Source organism: Panulirus ornatus, chromosome 68 (assembly GCF_036320965.1).
Source record: "Panulirus ornatus isolate Po-2019 chromosome 68, ASM3632096v1, whole genome shotgun sequence".
Taxonomy (NCBI): domain Eukaryota; kingdom Metazoa; phylum Arthropoda; class Malacostraca; order Decapoda; family Palinuridae; genus Panulirus; species Panulirus ornatus.
Genome location: NC_092291.1, coordinates 2,440,558 through 2,466,525, shown reverse-complemented (window position 1 = coordinate 2,466,525; position 25,968 = coordinate 2,440,558). Strand labels below are relative to the sequence as shown.

The following is a 25,968-nucleotide window of genomic DNA, read 5'->3' as shown; positions in this document are numbered from 1 at the left end:
TGGAACCATGGAAGCGGAAGTGGATCATAGGGTGGGGGAGGGGGCGAAAATCCTGGGAGCCTTGAAGAATGTGTGGAAGTCGAGAACATTATCTCGGAAAGCAAAAATGGGTATGTTTGAAGGAATAGTGGTTCCAACAATGTTGTATGGTTGTGAGGCGTGGGCTATGGATAGAGTTGTGCGCAGGAGGATGGATGTGCTGGAAATGAGATGTTTGAGGACAATGTGTGGTGTGAGGTGGTTTGATCGAGTAAGTAACGTAAGGGTAAGAGAGATGTGTGGAAATAAAAAGAGCGTGGTTGAGAGAGCAGAAGAGGGTGTTTTGAAATGGTTTGGGCACATGGAGAGAATGAGTGAGGAAAGATTGACCAAGAGGATATATGTGTCGGAGGTGGAGGGAACGAGGAGAAGTGGGAGACCAAATTGGAGGTGGAAAGATGGAGTGAAAAAGATTTTGAGTGATCGGGGCCTGAACATGCAGGAGGGTGAAAGGAGGGCAAGGAATAGAGTGCATTGGATCGATGTGGTATACCGGGGTTGACGTGCTGTCAGTGGATTGAATCAGGGCATGTGAAGTGTCTGGGGTAAACCATGGAAAGCTGTGTATGTATGTATATTTGCGTGTGTGGACGTATGTATATACATGTGTATGGGGGTGGGTTGGGCCATTTCTTTCGTCTGTTTCCTTGCGCTACCTCGCAAACGCGGGAGACAGCGGCAAAAAAAAAAAAAAAAAAATGAATACAAGTAAAGTATACATGCTCTCCCCAACTTACAACCTGTGTGACTAGAGGGGACGGGAGCGGGGGGCCAGAAATCCTCCCCTCATTGTATTTTTAACTTTCTAAAAAATGGGAAACAGAAGGAGTCACGCAGGGAGTGCTCATCCTCCTTGTAGACTCAGATTGGGGTGTCTAAATGTGTGTGGATGTAACCAAGATGTGAAAAAAGGAGAGATAGGTAGTATGTTTGAGGAAAGGAACCTGGATGTTTTGGCTCTGAGTGAAACGAAGCTCAAGGGTAAAGGGGAAGAGTGGTTTGGGAATGTCTTGGGAGTAAAGTCAGGGGTTAGTGAGAGGACAAGAGCAAGGGAAGGAGTAGCAGTACTCCTGAAACAGGAGTTGTGGGAGTATGCGATAGAATGTAAGAAAGTAAATTCTCGATTAATATGGGTAAAACTGAAAGTTGATGGAGAGAGATGGGTGATTATTGGTGCATATGCACGTGGGCATGAGAAGAAAGATCATGAGAGGCAAGTGTTTTGGGAGCAGCTGAATGAGTGTGTTAGTGGTTTTGATGCACAAGACTGGGTTATAGCGATGGGTGATTTGAATGCAAAGGTGACTAATGTGGCAGTTGAGGGAATAATTGGTATACATGGGGTGTTCAGTGTTGTAAATGGAAATGGTGAAGAGCATGTAGATTTATGTGCTGAAAAAGGACTGGTGATTGGGAATACCTGGTTTAAAAAGCGAGATCTACATTAGTATACGTATGTAAGTAGGAGAGATGGCCAGAGAGCGTTATTGGATTATGTGTTAATTGACAGGTGCGTGAAAGAGAGACATTTGGATGTTAATGTGCTGAGAGGTGCAAGTGGAGGGATGTCTGATCATTATCTTGTGGAGGCTAAGGTGAAGATTTGTATGGGTTTTCAGAAAAGAAGAGTGAATGTTGGGGTCAAGAGAGTGGTGAGAGTAAGTGAGCTTGGGAAGGAGACTTGTATGAGGAAGTACCAGGAGAGACTGAGTACAGAATGGAAAAAGGTGAGAACAATGGAAGTAAGGGGAGTGGGAGAGGAATGGGATGTATTTAGGGAATCAGTGATGGATTGCGCAAAAGATGCTTGTGGCATGAGAAGAGTGGGAGGTGGGTTGATTAGAAAGGGTAGTGAGTGGTGGGATGAAGAAGTAAGATTATTAGTGAAAGAGAAGAGAGAGGCGTTTGGATGATTTTTGCAGGGAAAAAATGCAATTGAGTGGGAGATGTATAAAAGAAAGAGACAGGAGGTCAAGAGAAAGGTGCAAGAGGTGAAAAAAAGGGCAAATGAGAGTTGGGGTGAGAGAGTATCATTAAATTTTAGGGAGAATAAAAAGATATTCTGGAAGGAGGTAAATAAAGTGTGTAAGACAAGGGAGCAAATGGGAACTTCAGTGAAGGGGGCTAATGGGGAGGTGATAACAAGTAGTGGTTATGTGAGAAGGAGATGGAGTGAGTATTTTGAAGGTTTGTTGAATGTGTTTGATGATAGAGTGGCAGATATAGGGTGTTTTGGTCGAGGTGGTGTGCAGAGTGAGAGGGTTAGGGAATATGATTTGGTAAACAGAGAAGAGGTAGTAAAAGCTTTGCAGAAGATGAAAGCCGGCAAGGCAGCAGGTTTGGATGGTATTGCAGTGGAATCTATTAAAAAAGGGGGTGACTGTATTGTTGACTGGTTGGTAAGGTTATTTAATGTATGTATGACTCATGGTGAGGTGCCTGAGGATTGGCGGAATGCGTGCATAGTGCCATTGTACAAAGGCAAAGGGGATAAGAGTGAGTGCTCAAATTACAGAGGTATAAGTTTGTTGAGTATTCCTGGTAAATTATATGGGAGGGTATTGATTGAGAGGATGAAGGCATGTACAGAGCATCAGATTGGGGAAGAGCAGTGTGGTTTCAGAAGTGGTAGAGGATGTGTGGATCAGGTGTTTGCTTTGAAGAATGTATGTGAAAAATACTTAGAAAAGCAAATGGATTTGTATGTAGCATTTATGGATCTGGAGAAAGCATATGATAGAGTTGATAGAGATGCTCTGTGGAAGGTATTAAGAATATATGGTGTGGGAGGCAAGTTGTTAGAAGCAGTGAAAAGTTTTTATCGAGGATGTAAGGCATGTGGTACGTGTAGGAAGAGAGGAAAGTGATTGGTTCTCAGTGAATGTAGGTTTGCGGCAGGGGTGTGTGATGTCTCCATGGTTGTTCAATTTGTTTATGGATGGTGTTGTTAGGTAGGTGAATGCAAGAGTTTTGGAAAGAGGGGCAAGTATGAAGTCTGTTGTGGATGAGAGAGCTTGGGAAGTGAGTCAGTTGTTGTTCGCTGATGATACAGCGCTGGTGGCTGTTTCATGTGAGAAACTGCAGAAGCTGGTGACTGAGTTTGGTAAAGTGTGTGAAAGAAGAAAGTTAAGAGTAAATGTGAATAAGAGCAAGGTTATTAGGTACAGTAGGGTTGAGGGTCAAGTCAATTGGGAGGTAAGTTTGAATGGAGAAAAACTGGAGGAAGTAAAGTGTTTTAGATATCTGGGAGTGGATGTGGCAGCGGATGGAACCATGGAAGCAGAAGTGAATCATAGGGTGGGGGAGGGGGACGAAAATCCTGGGAGCCTTGAAGAATGTGTGGAAGTCGAGAACATTATCTCGAAAAGCAAAAATGGGTATGTTTGAAGGAATAGTGGTTCCAACAATGTTGTATGGTTGCGAGTTGTGCGCAGGAGGGTGGATGTGCTGGAAATGAGATGTTTGAGGACAATGTGTGGTGTGAGGTGGTTTGATCGAGTAAGTAATGTAAGGGTAAGAGAAATGTGTGGAAATAAAAAGAGTGTGGTTGAGAGAGCAGAAGAGGGTGTTTTGAAATGGCTTGGGCACATGGAGAGAATGAGTGAGGAAAGATTGACCAAGAGGGTATATGTGTCGGAGGTGAAGGGAACGAGGAGAAGTGGGTGACCAAATTGGAGGTGGAAAGATGGAGTGAAAAAGATTTTGAGTGATCGGGGCCTGAACATGCAGGAGGGTGAAAGGAGGGCAAGGAATAGAGTGAATTGGATCGATGTGGTATACCGGGGTTGACATGCTGTCAGTGGATTGAATCAGGGCATGTGAAGCGTCTGGGGTAAACCATGGAAAGTTGTGTGGGGCCTGGATGTGGAAAGGGAGCTGTGGTTTTGGGCATTATTGCATGACAGCTAGAGACTGAGTGTGAACGAATGGGGCCTTTGTTGTCCTTTCCTGGCGCTACCTCACACACATGAGGGGAAAGGGGGATGGTATTCCATGTGTGGCGAGGTGGCGATGGGAATGAATAAAGGCAGACAGTGTGAATTGTGTACATGGGTATATATGTATGTGTCTGTGTGTGTATATATATGTGTACATTGAGATGTATAGGTATGTATATTTGCGTGTGTGGACGTGTATGTATATACATGTGTATGGGGGTGGGTTGGGCCATTTCTTTCGTCTGTTTCCTTGCGCTACCTCGCAAATGCGGGAGACAGCGACAAAGCAAAATAGATAAATAAATATACATATGACCAGAATTTTTCTTTATACTTGATCACAGTTTCCTGCATCAGCAAGTTAGCACCACGAAACAGAAGAAGAATGGCCCATCCACTCATTTACACACATATATATATAAACACTCATACATGCATGGCCCATCCACTCATTTACACACACATATCTATATATATATTATATATATATATATATATATATATATATATATATATATATATATATATATATATATATTCATACTATTCGCCATTTCCCGCAATAGCGAGGTAGCGTTAAGAACAGAGGACTGGGCCTTTGAGGGAATATCCTCACCTGGCCCTCTTCTCTGTTCCTTCTTTTGGAAAATTAAAAAAAAAAAAAAAAAAAAAAAACGAGAGGGGAGGATTTCCAGCCCCCCGCTCCCTTCCCTTTTAGTCGCCTTCTACGACATGCAGGGAATACGTGGGAAGTGTTCTTTGTCCCCTATCCCCAGGGAATATATATTTTTTTTTTTTTTTTTTGCTTTGTCGCTGTCTCCCGCGCTTGCACATATACATACATATACATATCATCATATACACTTATACATACAGATACACAGACATATACATATGTACACCCATACATATTCATACTTGCTTGCCTTCATCCATTCCTGGCACTACCCTGTCCCACAGTAAACAGCATCGCTACTCCCTGCTATAGTGAGGTAGTGCCAGGAAAACAGACAGAAAAGGCCACATTCGTTCACACTTAGTCCCTAGCTGTCATGTGTAATGCACCGAAACCATAGCACCCTATCCACATCCAGGTCCCACAGACCTTTCCATGGTTTACCCCAAACATTTCACATGCCCCGGTTCAGTCCATTGACAGCACCTCGACCCTGGTATACCACATTGTTCCAGTTCACTCTATTCCTTGTCTGCCTCTCACCCTCTTGTATGTTCAGGCCCCAAGCACTCAAAATCCCTTTTACTCCATCCTTCCACCTCCAGTTTCGTTTCCCCGCATCTCCTTGTTCCCTCCACCCCTGACACATATATCTTCTTTGTCAATCCCTCCCCTCTCACTCTCTCCACATGTCCAAACCCTTTCAACACACCCTTTTCTGCTCTTTCAACCACACTCTATTTCCATACATCTCTCCTACCCTTTCATTGATTATATGATCAAACCACCTCACGCCACATATTATCATTATCCTCAAACACTTCATTTCCAACACATTCAACCTCCTCCATACAACCCTGTCTATAGATCATGACTCCAAAACCATATAATGTTAGAACTATTTTTCCTTTAAACATACCCGTTTTTGCTCTTTGAGATAATGTTCTCTCTTTCCACACATTCTTCATCACTCCCAGAACCTTTCACCCCTTCCCCCACCCTATAAATTCCACTTCCGCTTCCATTTTTTCCCCCGCGCCAGGGTCCCCCCAATATCTAAAACACTTCACTTCCTCCAAATTTTTTCTCCATTTAAACCCCACCTCCCAATAAATTTCCCTCAACCCTCTGAAACCCCAAAAACCTTGCTTTTTAAATTTACATTTCTCTTAACTTTTCCCCTTTTTACCCCCTTTTCCCCAAAACCCGTCACCCAAATTCTGGGAGTTTTTCACAAATCAACCAACCCCGGGTTTATCATTGGGAACAACAACTGAAATCACTTTCCCCGGGTCTCTCAACCCCCCGGGGTTTTTTAATTGCCCCCCTTTCCAAAACTCTTTAATTTTTTAAAAAACCCCCCTAACAACCCCCTCCATAAAAAAATTAAACAACCCCTGGAGACAACACAAACCCCTGCCCCCAAACCTAAAATTCACTGAGAAAACCCAAACACTTTCCTCCTTCCTTTCCTTTCACAAGGCCCCTTTCTTCCTTGATAAAAACTTTTCACTGCTTTTAACCAAATTTTTCCCCCCCCACACCAAAATTCCTTTAAAACCTTTTCCCCAAACATCTCTATCCAAAATCAAACATATGCCCCTTTTCCAGATCCATTTAAAAAGGGTAATACAAATCCCCTTTGCTTTTTTAAGTAATTTTTTTCCCCAAAATTCTTCCAAAAACAAACAACCCGATCCACACCCTCCTTACCACTTCCCGGGAAAAAACACTGCCCTCCCCCTCTAAAGCTCTTTTACATGCCTATCCCCCCTCAAACAAAAACCCCCCCCATATAATTTAAACCGGAAACCCAACAAACTTATACCTCTTTAATTTGAGCACCCCACCCTTATCCCCTTTGCCTTTTTACAATTTTTCAAAGCACCCAAACCGCCAAAACCCAGGCACCTCCCATGATCATACATACATTAAATAAACCTTTCCCCAAACCCGTCAACAATAAAAGTCACCCCCTTTTTTTTAAAAAATTCCACGCAAACCAAACCAAACCTCCCGCCTTTCCGGCTTTTATCTTTCCCCAAAGCTTTCATTCCTTCCCCTTTTCGTTTTAACCCCAAAACATTTTTTTCCCAACCCCTCACTTTGCACAACCCCCTCGAAACCCAAAAAACCCTATATCTGCCCCTCTTCATCAAAACACATTCAACAAACCTTTTAAAATACTCACTTTCCCTCTCCCTTTTCACATCACCACACTTGTTATCACCTTCCCCCTTTGGGCCCCTTCAAAACCGAAGGGTTTTTATTTGGTTTTTTTGTCTTACGCATTTATTTTTCCTCCTTTTTTTGAACACCCTTTTTTTTCTCCTAAAATTTAAAAGATCCCCTCCACCCCAACTCTATTTTCCCTTTTTTAAAACCTTGCATTTTTTCCCCTTGACCCCCCCGGCCTTTCTTTATACACCCCTATCAAATTTTCATTTTTTTTAAAAATCGTCCAAATCCTCTCTTTTCCTTTCACTAAAACCTTTTTCTTCTTCATCCCACCACCACTACCCTTTCAAAACAACCCACCTCCCACTCTTCCCCAGGCCCACAAGGGATCTTTTTCGCAATCCATCACTGATTCCCAAAAAACATCCCCTTCCTCCCCCACTCCCCTTGCTTCCATTGTTCTCACCTTTTTCCATTCTGTACTCAGTCTCTCCTGGTACTTCCTCACACAGGTCTCCTTCTCAAGCTCACTTACTCTCACCACCCTCTTCACCCCAACGTTCACTCTTCTTTTCTGAAAACCCATACAGATCTTCACCTTAGCCTCCACAAGATAATGATCAGACAACCCTCCAGTTGCACCTCTCAGCACATTAACATCCAAAAGAGTCTCTTTCGCACGCCTGTCAATTAACACGTAATCCAATAACGCTCTCTGGCCATCTCTCCAACTTACATAAGTATACTTATGTATATCTCGCTTTTTAAACCAGGTATTCCCAATCATCAGTCCTTTTTCAGCACATAAATCTACAAGCTCTTCACCATTTCCATTTACAACACTGAACACCCCATGTATACCAATTATTCCCTCAACTGCCACATTACTCACCTTTGCATTCAAATCACCCATCACTATAACCCGGTCTCGTGCATCAAAACCACTAACACACTCATTCAGCTGCTCCCAAAACACTTGCCTCTCTTGATCTTTCTTCTCATGCCCAGGTGCATATGCACCAATAATCACCCACCTCTCTCCATCAACTTTCAGTTTTACCCATATTAATCGAGAATTTACTTTCTTACACTCTATCACATACTCCCACAACTGTATATACATACAGATACACAGACATATACATATGTACACCCATACATATTCATACTTGCTTGCCTTCATCCATTCCTGGCACTACCCTGTCCCACAGTAAACAGCATCGCTACTCCCTGCTATAGTGAGGTAGTGCCAGGAAAACAGACAGAAAAGGCCACATTCGTTCACACTTAGTCCCTAGCTGTCATGTGTAATGCACCGAAACCATAGCACCCTATCCACATCCAGGTCCCACAGACCTTTCCATGGTTTACCCCAAACATTTCACATGCCCCGGTTCAGTCCATTGACAGCACCTCGACCCTGGTATACCACATTGTTCCAGTTCACTCTATTCCTTGTCTGCCTCTCACCCTCTTGTATGTTCAGGCCCCAAGCACTCAAAATCCCTTTTACTCCATCCTTCCACCTCCAGTTTCGTTTCCCCGCATCTCCTTGTTCCCTCCACCCCTGACACATATATCTTCTTTGTCAATCCCTCCCCTCTCACTCTCTCCACATGTCCAAACCCTTTCAACACACCCTTTTCTGCTCTTTCAACCACACTCTATTTCCATACATCTCTCCTACCCTTTCATTGATTATATGATCAAACCACCTCACGCCACATATTATCATTATCCTCAAACACTTCATTTCCAACACATTCAACCTCCTCCATACAACCCTGTCTATAGATCATGCCTCACAACCATATAATGTTAGAACTATTTTTCCTTTAAACATACCCGTTTTTGCTCTTTGAGATAATGTTCTCTCTTTCCACACATTCTTCATCACTCCCAGAACCTTCACCCCTTCCCCCACCTTGTGGCTCACTTATGCTTCCATGGTTCCATTCGCTGCCTCGTCCACTTCCAGATATCTAAAAATACTTCACTTCCTCCAATTATTCTCCATTCAAACTACATCCCAACTAACTCTTCCCTCAACCCTGCTGAACCTAATAACCTTGCTCTTATTCACATTTACTCTCAGCTCTCCCTTTCTTACACTTTTCCAAACTCAGTCACCAACTTCTGCAGTTTCTCAGTCAAATCAACCAACATTGCTGTATCATTGGTGAACAACAACTGACTCACTTTCCAGGCTCTCTCATGCCCATCGGATTGCATAATTGCCCCTCTATCCAAAATTCTTGCATTACCTCCCTATCCACCCATCTATGAATAAATTAAACAACCTTAGGGACATCACACACCCCTGCCGCTGGCCAACCGTCATTGGAAACCAGTCACTCTCCTCCCTTCCTTCTCGTACACATGCCTTACATCCATAACAAAAACTTTTCACTGTGTCTAGCAGCTTACCTCCCTCTCCATATACTCTTAAGACCTTCCACAAAGCTTCTCTATCAGCCCTATCATATGCCTTCTACAGATCCATAAATGCTACATACAAATCCATCTGTTTTTTTGATATTTCTCACACATTCTTCATAGCAAAAACCTGATCCACACATCCTGTACCACTCCTGAAACCACACTGCTCCCTCCCAGTCTAATGCTCTGTACATGCCTCTGCCCTCACAGTCAATACCCTCCCTTACAATTTTCCAGGAATACTCAGCAAACTTATGCCTCTGTAGTTTGAACACTCACCTTTATCCCTTTTGCCATTATACAATGCATTCTGGCAATCCTCGGGCACTTCACCATGATCCATACATACACTAAATATCCTTACCAACCAATTAATAGCAGAATCACCCCATTTCTTAATAAATTCGGCTGCAATTCCATGCAAATCCGCTGCCTTGATGGATTTCATCTTCTGTAAGGCTTTCACTACCTCTTCTCTCTTAGCTAAACTATTCTCCCTCACCCTTTCACCTCACACACCAACCCAACCAAAACACCCTACATCTGCCACTCTGTCATCAAACACATTCAACAGTCCTTCAAAATATTCAATTAATATCATACTCACTTCATCACTACTTGTTATCACTTCCCCCCTTGCCCTCTTCACCGATGTTTCCATTTGTTCTTTTGTCTTACGCATGTTATTTACCTCTTTCCAGAACACCTTTTTATTCTCCCTAAAGTTTAATGATCCTCTCGCACTCCAACTCATATTTGCCCTCTTTTTTGACCATTGCATTTTCCTCTTGACCTCCTGGCACTTTCTTTGATACACCTCCTAGTCATTTGCACTCCTTTCTTATAAGTATCGTCGAAACTCCTCTCTTTTCTCTTTCATAAACAACTTTACCTCTTCATCCCACCACTCACTACCCTTTCTAATCTGCCCACATTCCACCCTACTCATACCACATGCATGTTTTGCACATGCCATCACTGCTTCCCTAAATACGTCCCATTCCTCACCCACACCCTCATGTTATTTACTCTCACCTTTTGCCATTCTGCACTCAGTCTTTCCTGGTACTTTCTCACACAAGTGTCCTTTCCAAGATCACTTACCCTCACCACTTTCTACTCCCCAACATTTTCCCTTTTTTTTTTTTTTTTTTTTAAACCTCTTCCATCTTTGCCTCCACAAGATAGTGATCAGACATCCCACCAGGTACCCCTTTCAGGACATTAACATCCAAAAGTCTCTCTTTTACATGCCTGTCAGTTTACATGTAGTCCCTTTGACCATATCTCCTAATCACATTTGTATACTTATGTATATCTCATTTCATACCAGGTATTCCCAATCACCAGTCTTTTTTCAGCACAAAAATCTGCAAGGTCTTCATTTCATTTCTTAACACTGAATATCCCATGTCCACCAATTATACCCTCAACTGCCACATTACTTATCATGGATGAAAGTTCTTATCATGGATGGGTCTTGACTGAAATCCAGCATAAAGAGAGTTAGTAATAGGAAGAACAGATTGAAGAGGGAAGATGTTTTAGGAATTTTAGAGGAAGTGGAAAACATGCCTTACTAAAAGGACTAGGTCATAGTTATTATGAAAGACGCAAGGGGTAAAGCTCCAAAGCTTTAAGATATAGGGAAATATTATTAATTCACTCATCTATTATACTTAACCGCCATCTTCCGTGTTAGCAAGGTAGCGCAAGGAAATAGACGAGGAATGGCCCAACCCACCGACATACACATGTATATGCACAAACGCCCACACACGCACATAAACATACACACACATTTCATCATATACATACACAGACATATACATATATTGACATGTACATATTCATACTTGTTGCCTTCATCCATTCCTGTCACCACCCCACCACACACAAAATAGCATCCCCCAAGTGAGGTAGCATCAGAAACAGACAAAAAAAGGCCACATTTGTTCATACTCAGTCTCTAGCTTTCATGTGTAATGCACCTGAAACCACAGCTCTCTTTCCACATCCAGGCCCTACACACCTTTTCATGGTTTACCCCAGACGCTTCACATGCCCTGGTTCAATTTATTGACAGCACATCGACCCTGGTATACCACATTGTTCTAATTCCTTGCACGCCTTTCACCCTCCTGTATGTTCAGGCCCTGATCGCTTAAAATCTTTTTCAGTCCATCCACTTTCAATTTGGTCTCCCACTTCTTTTTCTTCCATCCACCTCTGGCACATATATCCTCTTTGTCAACCTTTCCTCACTCATTCTCTCTATGTGTCCAAACCATTTCAACACACCCTCTTATGCTCTCTCAACCACACTCTTTTTATTACCACACTTCTCTCTTACCCTTTCATTACTTACTCGATCAAACCACCTCACACCGCATATTGTCCTCAAACGTTTCATCCCTGGGGATAGGGGAGAAAGAATACTTCCCACGTTTCCCTGCATGTTGTAGAAGGTGACTGAAGGGGCCGGGAGTGGGGGGCTGGAAACCCCCTCCTCCTTGTATTTTAATTTGTAAAAGAGGAAACAGTAGAAAATATACAGCTATCAAAATGGCCTAGACTTGAGTTGCCAATGGCCACACTGTACTTATATGATGCTGTTGCTTGTCAAGTATAACATCGTCCAGTGAATGATGGGAGCATACTAGCAACTATCTCTCAGCAGCAAACACCAGGGCAATCCCTTTATATGAGAGAAAGTGAATCAACACTGTGGCACAGGGCAGGTGGACCAAGTGAGTTTAGACATGGAGAGTTGATGCGTTTGACTGGATTATATTCCGCTCTGTCTATCAAGGCTTTACATCTAGGACCACCTTATATGTGAGAGCAGTATGCCAAACGAACACAGATCAGTCCATTGTATAAAAGAAGCAACTGTTCAAAATAAAGAATTTCATCATCTAAACAGAACTCCCAGTTTCTTAGAGGCAGACTAAGCTGCTTGCATGATATGAGTTTTCTGAGATATGTTAGATATTACAGTGATATCAGGTATTTTTAATAGAAAGATGAGCAGATATTGTGTTCTAGAGGCATTAAACTTAACCAAGTTTTGTCTATTCCATCAAGGTACCCTGTCCAAGTCTGAGTGTGTAGGGGAGTTTGTACTGAGATGAGATGCAGATTGAGTGAGAAAAGATGAAGCAGACTTTAAGAAAGTGGAAGAATGCAGTGTTAAGTCATCAGTGTATGATTGCATATTGTTAGATACTGAAAAAAGTGGATCATTGATGATAATGAGGAAGAATGTTGGAGACTGGATTGAACCTTGAAGGACATTGATGTTGATAGGGAGAGTGGGAGAGGTTGGTCCATCAATATCTACTGAGAGAGATCAGTTAGAGGAAATTAGATACAAGGGAACAAAGTGAGAAAGGAAAACCAAAGAAGGGAAGGGAGCATGAAGATGAAAGAGAGAGACCCCCCCTGATGCCGCATCTTATCTAAAACTTTTGATAAATCAATGGTATGTTCATAGGATTCTCCAAAATCTTTGAGGTGATAATCAAACTTTAGTAAGATAGAAAAGGATTTCACTTATGGATCTTGCATTATAGATTCCATATTGAAGATCAGAGAGAAGACTGAGCTTCAAGATGTTTGAGGATATGGGAGCTGGAAATTCAAAATTTTGGGAAATATTAGAAATCAAAGGAATATCATAATGATTAAAGCAATTAGAATAGTTACCCTTCTTTTGGGTGGGATTCACCAATGCAAGCATCTAAGAAGAAGGAAAAGTTTTGTTTTAAAACAAAAATGAAACAGCTGAATATATGCAAATGCAAGTTTGGAAATACACTCTTCCAACACACAGGGGTGGATGCCATCTGGTCATAAGCCTTGTATGTTTACAGAGAAAAATGTGCTCTTTCAGACAGTTTGAAAATGAATTACAGAGAGAGGCACAGGATTTGTGAGAGGATCTTCAAAGGGGTGAAGAGAGTTAGAGGGGAGACAAGAAACAAAGAGTTTCAATGCTATTGGGAAAGAAGCTGTAATACCACCAGAATAGAAAAGTTAGGGAAAGATAGGGTGACAGAAGCTGTTAGAGATGGCTCTAGCTGAAAACTGGAAAAACATATAAGTGGTTGAAGGAGGGAGGTTGTCACATTTCTTTTGGATAAAAGAGTGCTTTGCAATGATTAGGGACAGTAATGAATGCTGACTGGGGGTCAGAGGAAGGAAAGTTTTTCCAAGCCTGATACATCAGGCTTGGATTATTTTTTTTGAAGGCTCTAGTTATGGACTAAAGTCCACACCAAGGCTGGGCCTTAATTAAAATTTAGAGAGCATTATGAAATGGAAAAAGAAGATGAGGGAAAGTATTTATAAATTTTTGAGAAAGTGAAAAACCTGTCTTGAAACGTGTCAGGTCATAGTTTTTGGGAAAGACTCGAGAAGGTGGAGAGTCCCAAAGCTTTGACATGTAGGGAAAGAAGCAGGTATTAGAATGGTCCACCCTTGAGTTGCTGATTGCCACACAATAATCATGTGATGCAGCAGCTTGCTGAGTATTGTGTGGTCTGACTATTGGTGGGGGCACACAAGCAGCCAGCTTTCGGGAGCAAATACCAATGTAATATCCATAGAAAAGGGAAAGTGAACCAACATTGCATTGTAGGACAAGGGGGGGGGGGGGGGGTCACGTTTGGGACAGTTTATAAGGTGGACCACTTTTGACTTAACTCTGTCAAGTAAGGATGCAGAGCTGGAACCACCCTAAATGTGAGAGGAGTACTCCATATAAGGACAAATCAGTCCCTTGTATTAATTGGCAGCTGTTCAGAAGAGAACTCTCAACATCTAAACAGGACACCCAGATTTAGCTATTCCTGTAATGTGGGGTTTCCAAGAAAGAGTGGATGTTACAGTAATGCCAGGTATGTTAATTGAATCAAGAGGTGGAATTACAGAACCATCAAAGGAGAGATGAGAGTTGTGAGGAGATGGGTAGAAACTGGGTCTTTGAAACATTAACTTAGCAAGAGATATCCTGTCCATGTCTGAGTTTATTAAGGAAGTTTTGTCAAGAATTGAAGGATGTCATTAGTGTATGTGTGAATTACTGTTGTTGGAGAAAAGGGGGAAGGCTGATCCATCGACAATCATAGAGATAGATGGATCAGAGAGGAAGCTTGATACAAAGGAGCAAAGTGAGGGAGGGAAGCCAAAAGAGGGGAGCTTAGAGACGAGACACCTTATCAAAATCTTTCAGGGATGATGAACAGATATTAGTAAGATAAGAAAGAATATCACCAGTAGATATTGCCTTACAGGAGCCATACTTCTGATGGGAGAGAAGACTGTGATTTTCAAGTTGTTTAAAGATATGGAAGTTGATGAAGGATTCAAAGACTCTGGAAATGGTAGATGTCAAAGCAATAGGACAATAGAGAGTTCAGAACAGTCACACTTCTTAGGGATGGGATGGATCAATACATGCTTCCAAGAAGGAAAAGTTTTAGGCTTCAAACAGAAATGTAACAAACAAGCTAGCACACATATGAGATGTATGTTTCCATTTCTGCAACTGAAACCTCTCTCAAATGTTCATTAGAGACAAAAGCATCATCAGGAGAGATAGTAATCCACCCAAGGAAGGTAAAAAGATAAATGCAAGTTATTCCTGTTGTCTTTATTGGGTGCCAAGATATACATTTAGAAGGGGCTACTGCTGGAAGAAGTGTTGTTAGAATAGATGCATTTATGAGAGTGTCGTTAGAGGAACCAGTTGTAAGCGAAATGGTGTAGCAGCTTTAACTTAAAGGATTAGAGGTAAGAAACAGTGCCAAAGTGTTAGGAGGGTTGTCACTGAGATCAGGAATGGAGGATAGGTGGGTGATAATTTGTTCTGGATCATTAAGAATGCAGAGAGTGAGGGCTTAAATCGCACAGCCATCTGTATGGGAAGAGATCAGCAATTTCCTATAAACATTAAAATCATGTAAGTGAAGGATCTCATCGTCCAGGTGTGAGGATGTGATGGCCTAAGGGCTAGAATTTAGATAATCAAGGTTTATGAAATATGTAGAATTAGGAGAGCAGTAGGCAGAACAAAGACAAATTGTGGTAGTTGGGAGACAGACCTTGAGCTAGATGACATTAGAGTTTTAGGGGTCAGAGTCCCCAAGGTGCATAAGACGTTTGCTTTTGTTGAAACAAGCACAGGCACCATCTTTGAAATAGAAATGTGAGTGAAGATTATAGTTGGAGTTGTGGAAGGGGCAAGTGAAATATCATGAAACACTTGGGTCTCAGTGAGAAGTAAGATATTGGGAGAGGTACTAGACAGATGGTGTTCAATAAAAGAGAGGTCTCTACAAAGTTCATGGATGGAAAAGCTGGTAGGGAAAGGTCTTGAGAGGGGACAGTACTGCTGTTGCCTCACTCCTCCCATATTGTTTGTAGAATCAACAAAGAACATGGAGATTCTTAGCATCCCATGATGCTGGGGACTAGAGGTCTTGAGTTCATTAGACTCTACCATGATTATGTTTAAAGAGATTATTAAAAAGAGAAAGGCAAAGAAAACTAATTTTAAAAAAGTGAAGACTGATTAGAGTAGGTGTATGGTGCATTAGGGAAATAGTAAGACTAGTCTTTTAGTCTACTTTTAATGAAGACAGAAAGTAAAAACCAGTAATCCTAACATGGAGGGTTTAAGATGGATCCCTTTCTCCAACCTCAGTCTCTCAGGTATGTTAAAAAGTCCAAAAAAGAATTTACTGTTGAATGTAAATATGTTGGTAACTTTTATGTTGACAGAAACATCAGCTGGTGCTAGTAACATCTCATGCCATGGAGAAACTGCTGTAGGGGATGTAATGGAAATTGGAGCAACACCAATGAATAAAAAAGTTAGAACTCTTCAGGAAGAATCTTTCACTTCTCCGTCCAAGATTAAGACACCAGATCCTGAGACTTTTAGAAAACGTGAGTAACATTTTTGTGTTTAATAGAGTTGTTTGCTAATATATAGAATATTGTAATCACCTATGTGGATCAGGTGTTTGCTTTGAAGAATGTATGAGAAATACTTAGTAAAACAGATGGATTTGTATGTAGTATTTATGGATCTGGAGAAGGCATATGATAAGAGTTGATAGAGGTGCACCGTGGAAGGTATTAAGAGTATATGGTGTGGAGGGTAAGTTGCTAGAAGCAGTGAAAAGTTTTTATTGAGGTTGTAAGGCATGTGTACGAGTAGGAAGAGAGGAAAGTGATTGGTTCTCAGTGAATGTCAGTTTGCAGCAGATTTGTGTGATGTCTCCTTGGTTGTTTAATATGTTTATGGATGGGGTTGTTAGGGAGGTGAATGCAAGAGTTTTGGAGGGAGGGGTAAGTATACAATCTGTTGTAGATGAGAGGGCTTGGGAAGTGAGTCAATTGTTGTTCGCTGATGATAAAGATGCACTGTGGAAGGTATTAAGAGTATATGGTGTGGGAGGTAAGTTGCTAGAAGCAGTGAAAGGTTTTTATTGAGGTTGTAAGGCATGTGTACGAGTAGGAAGAGAGGAAAGTGATTGGTTCCCAGTGAATGTCGGTTTGTGGCAGGGTTGCGTGATGTCTCCATGGTTGTTTAATTTGTTTATGGGTGGGGTTGTTAGGGAGGTGAATGCAAGAGTTTTGCAGGAAGGGGTATGTATGCAGTCTGTTGTAGATGAGAGGGCTTGGGAAGTGAGTCAGTTGTTCGCTGATGATACAGCGCTGGTGGCTGATTCGAGTGAGAAACTGCAAATTGGGTATGTTTGAAGGAATAGTGGTTCCAACAATGTTATATGGTTGCGAGGCATGGGCTATAGATAGGGTTGTGCGGAGGAGAGTGGATGTGTTGGAAATGAGATTATTTGAGGACAATATATGGTGTGAGGTGGTTTGATCAAGTTAGTAATGAAAGGGTAAGAGAGATGTGTAGAATAAAAAGTGTGGTTGAGAGAGCAGAAGAGGGTGTATTGAAATGGTTAGGTCACCCGGAGAGAATGAGTGAGGAAAGATTGACAAAGAGGATATATGTATCAGAGGTGGAGGGAATGAGAAGTGGGAGACTAAATTGGAGGTGAAAGGATGGAGTGAAAAAGATTTTGAGTGATCAGGGCCTGAACATACATGAAGGTGAATGGCGTGCAAGGAATAGAGTGAATTGGGTAATGTGGTATACTGAGGTCGATGTACTGTCAATGGGGTAAACCATGGAAAGTTTTGTGGGGTCTGGATGTGGAAAGGGAGCTGTGGTTTTGGTGCATTACACATGACATCTAGAGACTGAGTGTGAACAAATGTGGCCTTTGTTGTCTTTTCGTAGCGCTACCTTGTGCAAGTGTGGGGGGGGGGGCATTTCATGTGTGGCTGGGTGGCAACGGGAGTGAATAAAAGCAGCTAGTATATATGTGTATGTATGTATATGACTTAGTATGTATATGTATGTATACATTGAAATGTATAGGTATGTATATGTGTGTGTGTGTGGGAGTTTATGTATATACATGTGTATGGGGGTGGGTTGGGCCATTCTTTCGTCTGTTTCCTTGCACTACCTTGCTAACGCAGGAGACAGTGACAAAGTATAAGAGGAAATAACTCTGCCTTTTTAAATGAGGATTTATGCATGTGAAGAGTTAAAACAGCAATAGCAAAACCAGTGCTTTTGTTACTGAGACAAAATCTAGATGAAAGCAAAATTGCAGACATGGTGTATGTAACACTAATACACAAAAGAGGTTCCAAGCTAATGCCTAAAGAATATAGGCCTGTTAGCTTGACTTCATATGTTATAAAGTTTTTGATAGAATGGTAAAAGGACATACATTGTCAATTGTTTAATGAAATGAGAATCAAAAACAGGTACTTAAACAAACTCCAACAAGTTGTTGGAGAGAGTTTTACAAATCCAGGTATTATCTCATTACAGTGACTTATATAAAAGTTTAATCCAAGTAAAATGGATACTATTTTTCTTAACTTTGCAGAAGCATTTGACATCATAAACTGTAGGATTTTGCTAGAGAATGTTGCTAAATTTAACATTAAGGATAAGATAGGAAGATGGATTAAAGTTTCTGGTAAAAGGTCAAAGCTGTAACAAATGGAACCATATTTGAGATGGAAAATGTCTTACATAGGGTAACACAGGGAATGCTACTTGCCTCAGTAGTTTTGTAAGTAAAGTATTAGACATTAGCAGAAAAGTAAAGGAAAGCATGGTAAGGAGCTGATTACACCAAAGTGAGCAAAATGATTGGATCGGAAATTGATCATAAGTTGTTGCAAAATGACTTAAACACAATTTATAAATGGGTAGGATTGAATATGATGGAATTAAATGAATGTGAATTTGAGTAACTGAGTTTTGAAACATGAAAGAAGACATTAGTTATACCAAATGAAAACCCAGTGGAGAAAGTGGAAGATTTGGGAGTCATCATAAATGAGGAGCTAGATTTCATAGAGCATGATTTTGAGAACTTTCTGTTCAAGAAGTAGAAGCGTGTTAATGAGAATGTTTAATTTTTATATAAGAAACAAAATTGAGTGCTGCTTTGCTCTGTGGCCCCCAGTGACATAGAAATAAACATAGAGAGAATTCAGAAGCACTTCATGACAAAAATCAAGGTGATGAAACATATGACTACCATGAAAGGCTGAAAGAACTGCAAATATATAGCATAGGAAGAAGAAGAGAAGGATATAGGATAATCTATGAATGACAGCAATTGAAAGTATAAAAGAAAATGCGGTAAACTAGAAAGCCTCACAACACGGAAGATAAAGAGTTGCAAAGTCTTCAAGAATACCTAAGAAGAAACTGAATTCTGTCAATCTCTCTTGCCCCTGGGGATAGGGAAGAAAGAATACTTCCCACTTATTCCCTGCGTGTCGTAGAAGGCGACTAAAGGGGGAGGGTGCGGGGGCTGGAAATCCTCTATCCTCTCGTTTTTAATTTTCCAAAAGAGGAACAGAGAAGGGGGCCAAGTGAGGATTTCCCTCAAAGGCTCCGTCCTCTGTTTTTGATGCTACCCCACTAACACGGGAGGTGGTGAATAGTATGAAAAAGAAATCAATCTCTCTATATCTCTGATGCATGTTCCCTTTGAGAACTCCCTCAAGGGAGTGAAAGTCTTCATAATTGGTGAAATCTGTTTCTGCTTCTTATCCTTCATTACCTCACCCTTAGCAGGCCACTGGTAAAGGGCAACTTCAGTGCAGTGTTTTCAGAGGCTCCAAGCAAATGCTGCTACCTATTGCTTGTACCTAATTTGTTTACCTGATGAAGAATAGGTAGTAGGTGAGAGCATTAGCAAAATGAATTAAAGAATGATTATTTAGTACTGCCAGCAGAAATAAGAAATGTGCATAGAAGAATTACGGAAACATTTCAAAGATTCCCGACATTTGCTTTAGGTCAGTCCTAGATAAAGCTACAGTTGATAGATAATCATGTGATGAAAGTGGCAGCTAGATGTAAAGTGAGCACTTTGTGCTAGCCCTGTGATTTTGGCTAAATCTCATGTTAGGTACTTGTAGTTATAAGAAATGTGCATAGAAGAACTACAGAAACATTTCAAAGATTCCCTGACATTTGCTTTATGTCAGTCCTAGATAAAGCTACAGTTGATAGATAATTCTGTGATGAAAGTGGCAGCTGAAATGAATTGTCTATTCATCAAGTAAGATGTAAAGTGAGCACTTTGTGCTAGCCCTGTGGTTTTGGCTAAATCTTGTTTTGGGTACTTGTAGTTATAAGAAATGTGCATAAAAGAACTACAGAAACATTTCAAAGATTCCCGACATTTGCTTTATGTCAGTCTTAGTTAAACCTACAGTTGATAGATAATTATGTGATGAAAGTGGCAGCTGAAATGAATTGTCTATTAATCAAGCGAGATGTAAAGTGAGCACTTTGTGCTAGCGATGTGGTTTTGGCTAAATCTCGTTTTAGGTACTTGTAGTTATAACCCCCCCAACCCCCCTCCTCTCTCTCTCTCTCTCTCTCTCTCTCTCTCTCTCTCTCTCTCTCTCTCTCTCTCTCTCTCTCTCTCTCTCTGCCAATCCTTAAAGCAGTCTCAGCTAATACCTAAACAATACAGACAAGTTAGCTTGACTTCACATATAATAAAAAGTCTTCAAAAGAATAATAAAAGGACATGATGGTTTGACTTACATTTTTGACTTTAAGATGATGCAATAGCAGTATGTATTCAGTAAAAACAAATGCTTTGATTTTTGAATTTTCATCTTTTCCTGGGTTGCCTAGTGATATGCAGCACAATTCTCTCTCATATTGCTATGCAGCAGCAGCGAGCCACAGCTTCCAGTCAGGGACATGATCATGAGCAGAAACAGCTGTTACTGTACAGTTTACTGTGTTGCGACTTTTTTTTTTGAATTTTGTTTTTTGTGTTTTTGCACTCCATCATGTTTACCAAATCTTCACCTTCACTTCCACAAGATAATGATCAGACATCCCTCCAGTTGCCCCTCTCAGCACATTAACATCCAAAAGTTTCTCTTTCATGTGCCTATCAATTGACATGTAATTCAATAATGCTCTTTGGCCATCTCACCTTACATGCATTTTTTTTCATTATACTTTGTTGCTGTCTCCTGTGTTAATGAGGTAGCACAAGAAAACAGATGAAAGAATGGCCCAACGCACCCACATACTCATGTATATACATACATATCCACACACGCACATATACATACCTATACATTTAAACTTATACATATATGTACATACTCAGACATTTTTTTTTTTCTTTTTTTTTTGTCGCTGTCTCCCACGTTTGCGAGGTAGCACAAGGAAACAGACGAAAGAAATGGCCCAACCCACCCCCATACACATGTATATACATACGTCCACACACGCAAATATACATACCTACACAGCTTTCCATGGTTTACCCCAGACGCTTCACATGCCCTGATTCAATCCACTGACAGCACGTCAACCCCGGTATACCACATCGATCCAATTCACTCTATTCCTTGCCCTCCTTTCACCCTCCTGCATGTTCAGGCCCCGATCACACAAAATCTTTTTTACTCCATCTTTCCACCTCCAATTTGGTCTCCCACTTCTCCTCGTTCCCTCCACCTCTGACACATATATCCTCTTGGTCAATCTTTCCTCACTCATTCTCTCCATGTGCCCAAACCATTTCAAAACACCCTCTTCTGCTCTCTCAACCACGCTCTTTTTATTTCCACACATCTCTCTTACCCTTACGTTACTTACTCGATCAAACCACCTCACACCACACATTGTCCTCAAACATCTCATTTCCAGCACATCCATCCTCCTGCGCACAACTCTATCCACAGCCCACGCCTTGCAACCATACAACATTGTTGGAACCACTATTCCTTCAAACATACCCATTTTTGCTTTCCGAGATAATGTTCTCGACTTCCACACATTCTTCAGGGCTCGCAGGATTTTCGCCCCCTCCCCCACCCTATGATCCACTTCCGCTTCCATGGTTCCACCCACTGCCAGATCCACTCCCAGATATCTAAAACACTTTACTTCCTCCAGTTTTTCTCCATTCAAGCTTACCTCCCAATTGACTTGACCCTCAACCCTACTGTACCTAATAACCTTGCTCTTATTCACATTTACTCTTAACTTTCTTCTTCCACACACTTTACCAAACTCAGTCACCAGCTTCTGCAGTTTCTCACATGAATCAGCCACCAGCGCTGTATCATCAGCGAACAACAACTGACTCATTGAGTATGTGTACGTGCAGGAAGAGAGGAAAGTGATTGGTTCTCAGTGAATGTAGGTTTGCGGCAGGGGTGTGTGATGTCTCCATGGTTGTTTAATTTGTTTATGGATGGGGTTGTTAGGGAGGTGAATGCAAGAGTTTTGGAAAGAGGGGCAAGTATGAAGTCTGTTGGGGATGAGAGAGCTTGGGAAGTGAGTCAGTTGTTGTTCGCTGATGATACAGCGCTGGTGGCTGATTCATGTGAGAAACTGCAGAAGCTGGTGACTGAGTTTGGTAAAGTGTGTGGAAGAAGAAAGTTAAGAGTAAATGTGAATAAGAGCAAGGTTATTAGGTACAGTAGGGTTGAGGGTCAAGTCAATTGGGAGGTAAGCTTGAATGGAGAAAAACTGGAGGAAGTAAAGTGTTTTAGATATCTGGGAGTGGATCTGGCAGCGGGTGGAACCATGGAAGCGGAAGTGGATCATAGGGTGGGGGAGGGGGCGAAAATCCTGCGAGCCCTGAAGAATGTGTGGAAGTCGAGAACATTATCTCGGAAAGCAAAAATGGGTATGTTTGAAGGAATAGTGGTTCCAACAATGTTGTATGGTTGCAAGGCGTGGGCTGTGGATAGAGTTGTGCGCAGGAGGATGGATGTGCTGGAAATGAGATGTTTGAGGACAATGTGTGGTGTGAGGTGGTTTGATCGAGTGAGTAACGTAAGGGTAAGAGAGATGTGTGGAAATAAAAAGAGCGTGGTTGAGAGAGCAGAAGAGGGTGTTTTGAAGTGGTTTGGGCACATGGAGAGGGTGAGTGAGGAAAGATTGACCAAGAGGATATATGTGTCGGAGGTGGAGGGAGCAAGGAGAAGAGGGAGACCAAATTGGAGGTGGAAAGATGGAGTGAAAAAGATTTTGTGTGATCGGGGCCTGAACATGCAGGAGGGTGAAAGGAGGGCAAGGAATAGAGTGAATTGGAGCGATGTGGTATACCGGGGTTGACGTGCTGTCAGTGGATTGAATCAAGGCATGTGAAGCGTCTGGGGTAAACCATGGAAAGCTGTGTAGGTGTGTATATTTGCGTGTGTGGACGTATGTATATACATGTGTATGGGGGGGGTTGGGCCATTTCTTTCGTCTGTTTCCTTGCGCTACCTCGCAAACGCGGGAGACCGACAAAGTAAAGAAAAAAAATATATATATATATATATATATATATATATATATATATATATATATATATATATATATATATATATATTTTTTTTTTTTTTTTTTTTTTTTTATACTTTGTCGCTGTCTCCCGCGTTTGCGAGGTAGCGCAAGGAAACAGACGAAAGAAATGGCCCAACCCCCCCCCCCCCATACACATGTACATACACACGTCCACACACGCAAATATACATACCTACACAGCTTTCCATGGTTTACCCCAGACGCTTCACATGCCTTGATTCAATCCACTGACAGCACGTCAACCCCTGTATACCACATGGCTCCAATTCACTCTATTCCTTGCCCTCCTTTCACCCTCCTGCATGTTCAGGCCCCGATCACACAAAATCTTTTTCACTCCATCTTTCCACCTCCAATTTGGTCTCCCTCTTCTCCTCGTTCCCTCCACCTCCGACACATATATCCTCTTGGTCAATCTTTCCTCACTCATTCTCTCCATGTGCCCAAACCATTTCAAAACACCCTCTTCTGCTCTCTCAACCACGCTCTTTTTATTTCCACACATCTCTCTTACCCTTACGTTACTTACTCAATCAAACCACCTCACACCACACATTGTCCTCAAACATCTCATTTCCAGCACATCCATCCTCCTGCGCACATCTCTATCCATAGCCCACGCCTCGCAACCATACAACATTGTTGGAACCACTATTCCTTCAAACATACCCATTTTTGCTTTCCGAGATAATGTTCTCGACTTCCACACATTTTTCAAGGCTCCCAAAATTTTCGCCCCCTCCCCCACCCTATGATCCACTTCCGCTTCCATGGTTCCATCCGCTGCCAGATCCACTCCCAGATATCTAAAACACTTCACTTCCTCCAGTTTTTCTCCATTCAAACTCACCTCCCAATTGACTTGACCCTCACCCCTACTGTACCTAATAACCTTGCTCTTATTCCCATTTACTCTTAACTTTCTTCTTCCACACACTTTACCAAACTCAGTCACCAGCTTCTGCAGTTTCTCACATGAATCAGCCACCAGTGCTGTATCATCAGCGAACAACAACTGACTCACTTCCCACATCGCTCCAATTCACTCTATTCCTTGCCCTCCTTTCACCCTCCTGCATGTTCAGGCCCCGATCACACAAAATCTTTTTCACAAAATCTTTTTTTTGATGCACGAGACCGGGTTATAGTGATGGGTGATTTGAATGCAAAGGTGAGTAATGTGGCAGTTGAGGGAATAATTGGTATGCATGGGGTGTTCAGTGTTGTAAATGGAAATGGTGAAGAGCTTGTAGATTTATGTGCTGAAAAAGGACTGATGATTGGGAATACCTGGTTTAAAAAGCGAGATATACATAAGTATACTTATGTAAGTAGGAGAGATGGCCAGAGAGCGTTATTGGATTACGTGTTAATTGACAGGCGTGCGAAAGAGAGACTTTTGGATGTCAATGTGCTGAGAGGTGCAACTGGAGGGATGTCTGATCATTATCTTGTGGAGGCTAAGGTGAAGATTAGTATGGGTTTTCAGAAAAGAAGAGTGAATGTTGGGGTGAAGAAGGTGGTGAGAGTAAGTGAGCTTGGGAAGGAGACCTGTGTGAAGAAGTATCAGGAGAGACTGTGTACAGAATGGAAAAAGGTGAGAACAATGGAAGTAAGGGGAGTGGGGGAGGAATGGGATGTATTTAGGGAATCAGTGATGGATTGCGCAAAAGATGCTTGTGGCATGAGAAGAGTGGGAGGTGGGCTGTTTAGAAAGGGTAGTGAGTGGTGGGATGAAGAAGTAAGAGTATTAGTGAAAGAGAAGAGAGAGGCATTTGGACGATTTTTGCTGGGAAAAAATGCAATTGAGTGGGAGAAGTATAAAAGAAAGAGACAGGAGGTCAAGAGAAAGGTGCAAGAGGTGAAAAAAAGGGCAAATGAGAGTTGGGGTGAGAGACTATCAGTAAATTTTAGGGAGAATAAAAAGATGTTCTGGAAGGAGGTAAATAGGGTGCGTAAGACAAGGGAGCAAATGGGAACTTCAGTGAAGGGCGTAAATGGGGAGGTGATAACAAGTAGTGGTGATGTGAGAAGGAGATGGAATGAGTATTTTGAAGGTTTGTTGAATGTGTCTGATGACAGAGTAGCAGATATAGGGTGTTTGGGTCGAGGTGGTGTGCAAAGTGAGAGGGTTAGGGAAAATGATTTGGTAAACAGAGAAGAGGTAGTAAAAGCTTTGCGGAAGATGAAAGCCGGCAAGGCAGCAGGTTTGGATGGTATTGCAGTGGAATTTATTAAAAAAGGGGGTGACTGTATTGTTGACTGGTTGGTAAGGTTATTTAATGTATGTATGACTCATGGTGAGATGCCTGAGGATTGGCGGAATGCGTGCATAGTGCCATTGTACAAAGGCAAAGGGGATAAGAGTGAGTGCTCAAATTACAGAGGTATAAGTTTGTTGAGTATTCCTGGTAAATTATATGGGAGGGTATTGATTGAAAGGGTGAAGGCATGTACAGAGCATCAGATTGGGGAAGAGCAGTGTGGTTTCAGAAGTGGTAGAGGATGTGTGGATCAGGTGTTTGCTTTGAAGAATGTATGTGAGAAATACTTAGAAAAGCAAATTGATTTGTATGTAGCATTTATGGATCTGGAGAAGGCATATGATAGAGTTGATAGAGATGCTCTGTGGAAGGTATTAAGAATATATGGTGTGGGAGGCAAGTTGTTAGAAGCAGTGAAAAGTTTTTATCGAGGATGTAAGGCATGTGTACGTGTAGGAAGAGAGGAAAGTGATT

General features: G+C 41.7%; 1 protein-coding gene across 9 annotated transcripts in view; it reads left to right on the top strand.

Annotated features, from left to right (window-relative positions):
* Positions 1-25,968, top strand: part of LOC139747272 (DNA topoisomerase 2-binding protein 1-like) — a 688,948-nt gene that overhangs the window by 318,132 nt on the left and 344,848 nt on the right. For all 9 annotated transcript variants that reach the window (XM_071659369.1, XM_071659371.1, XM_071659377.1 and 6 more), the window contains exon 12: positions 16,057-16,224. In XM_071659369.1, the coding sequence (XP_071515470.1) occupies positions 16,057-16,224 (168 nt within the window). The remainder of the gene's footprint in view (positions 1-16,056; positions 16,225-25,968) is intronic.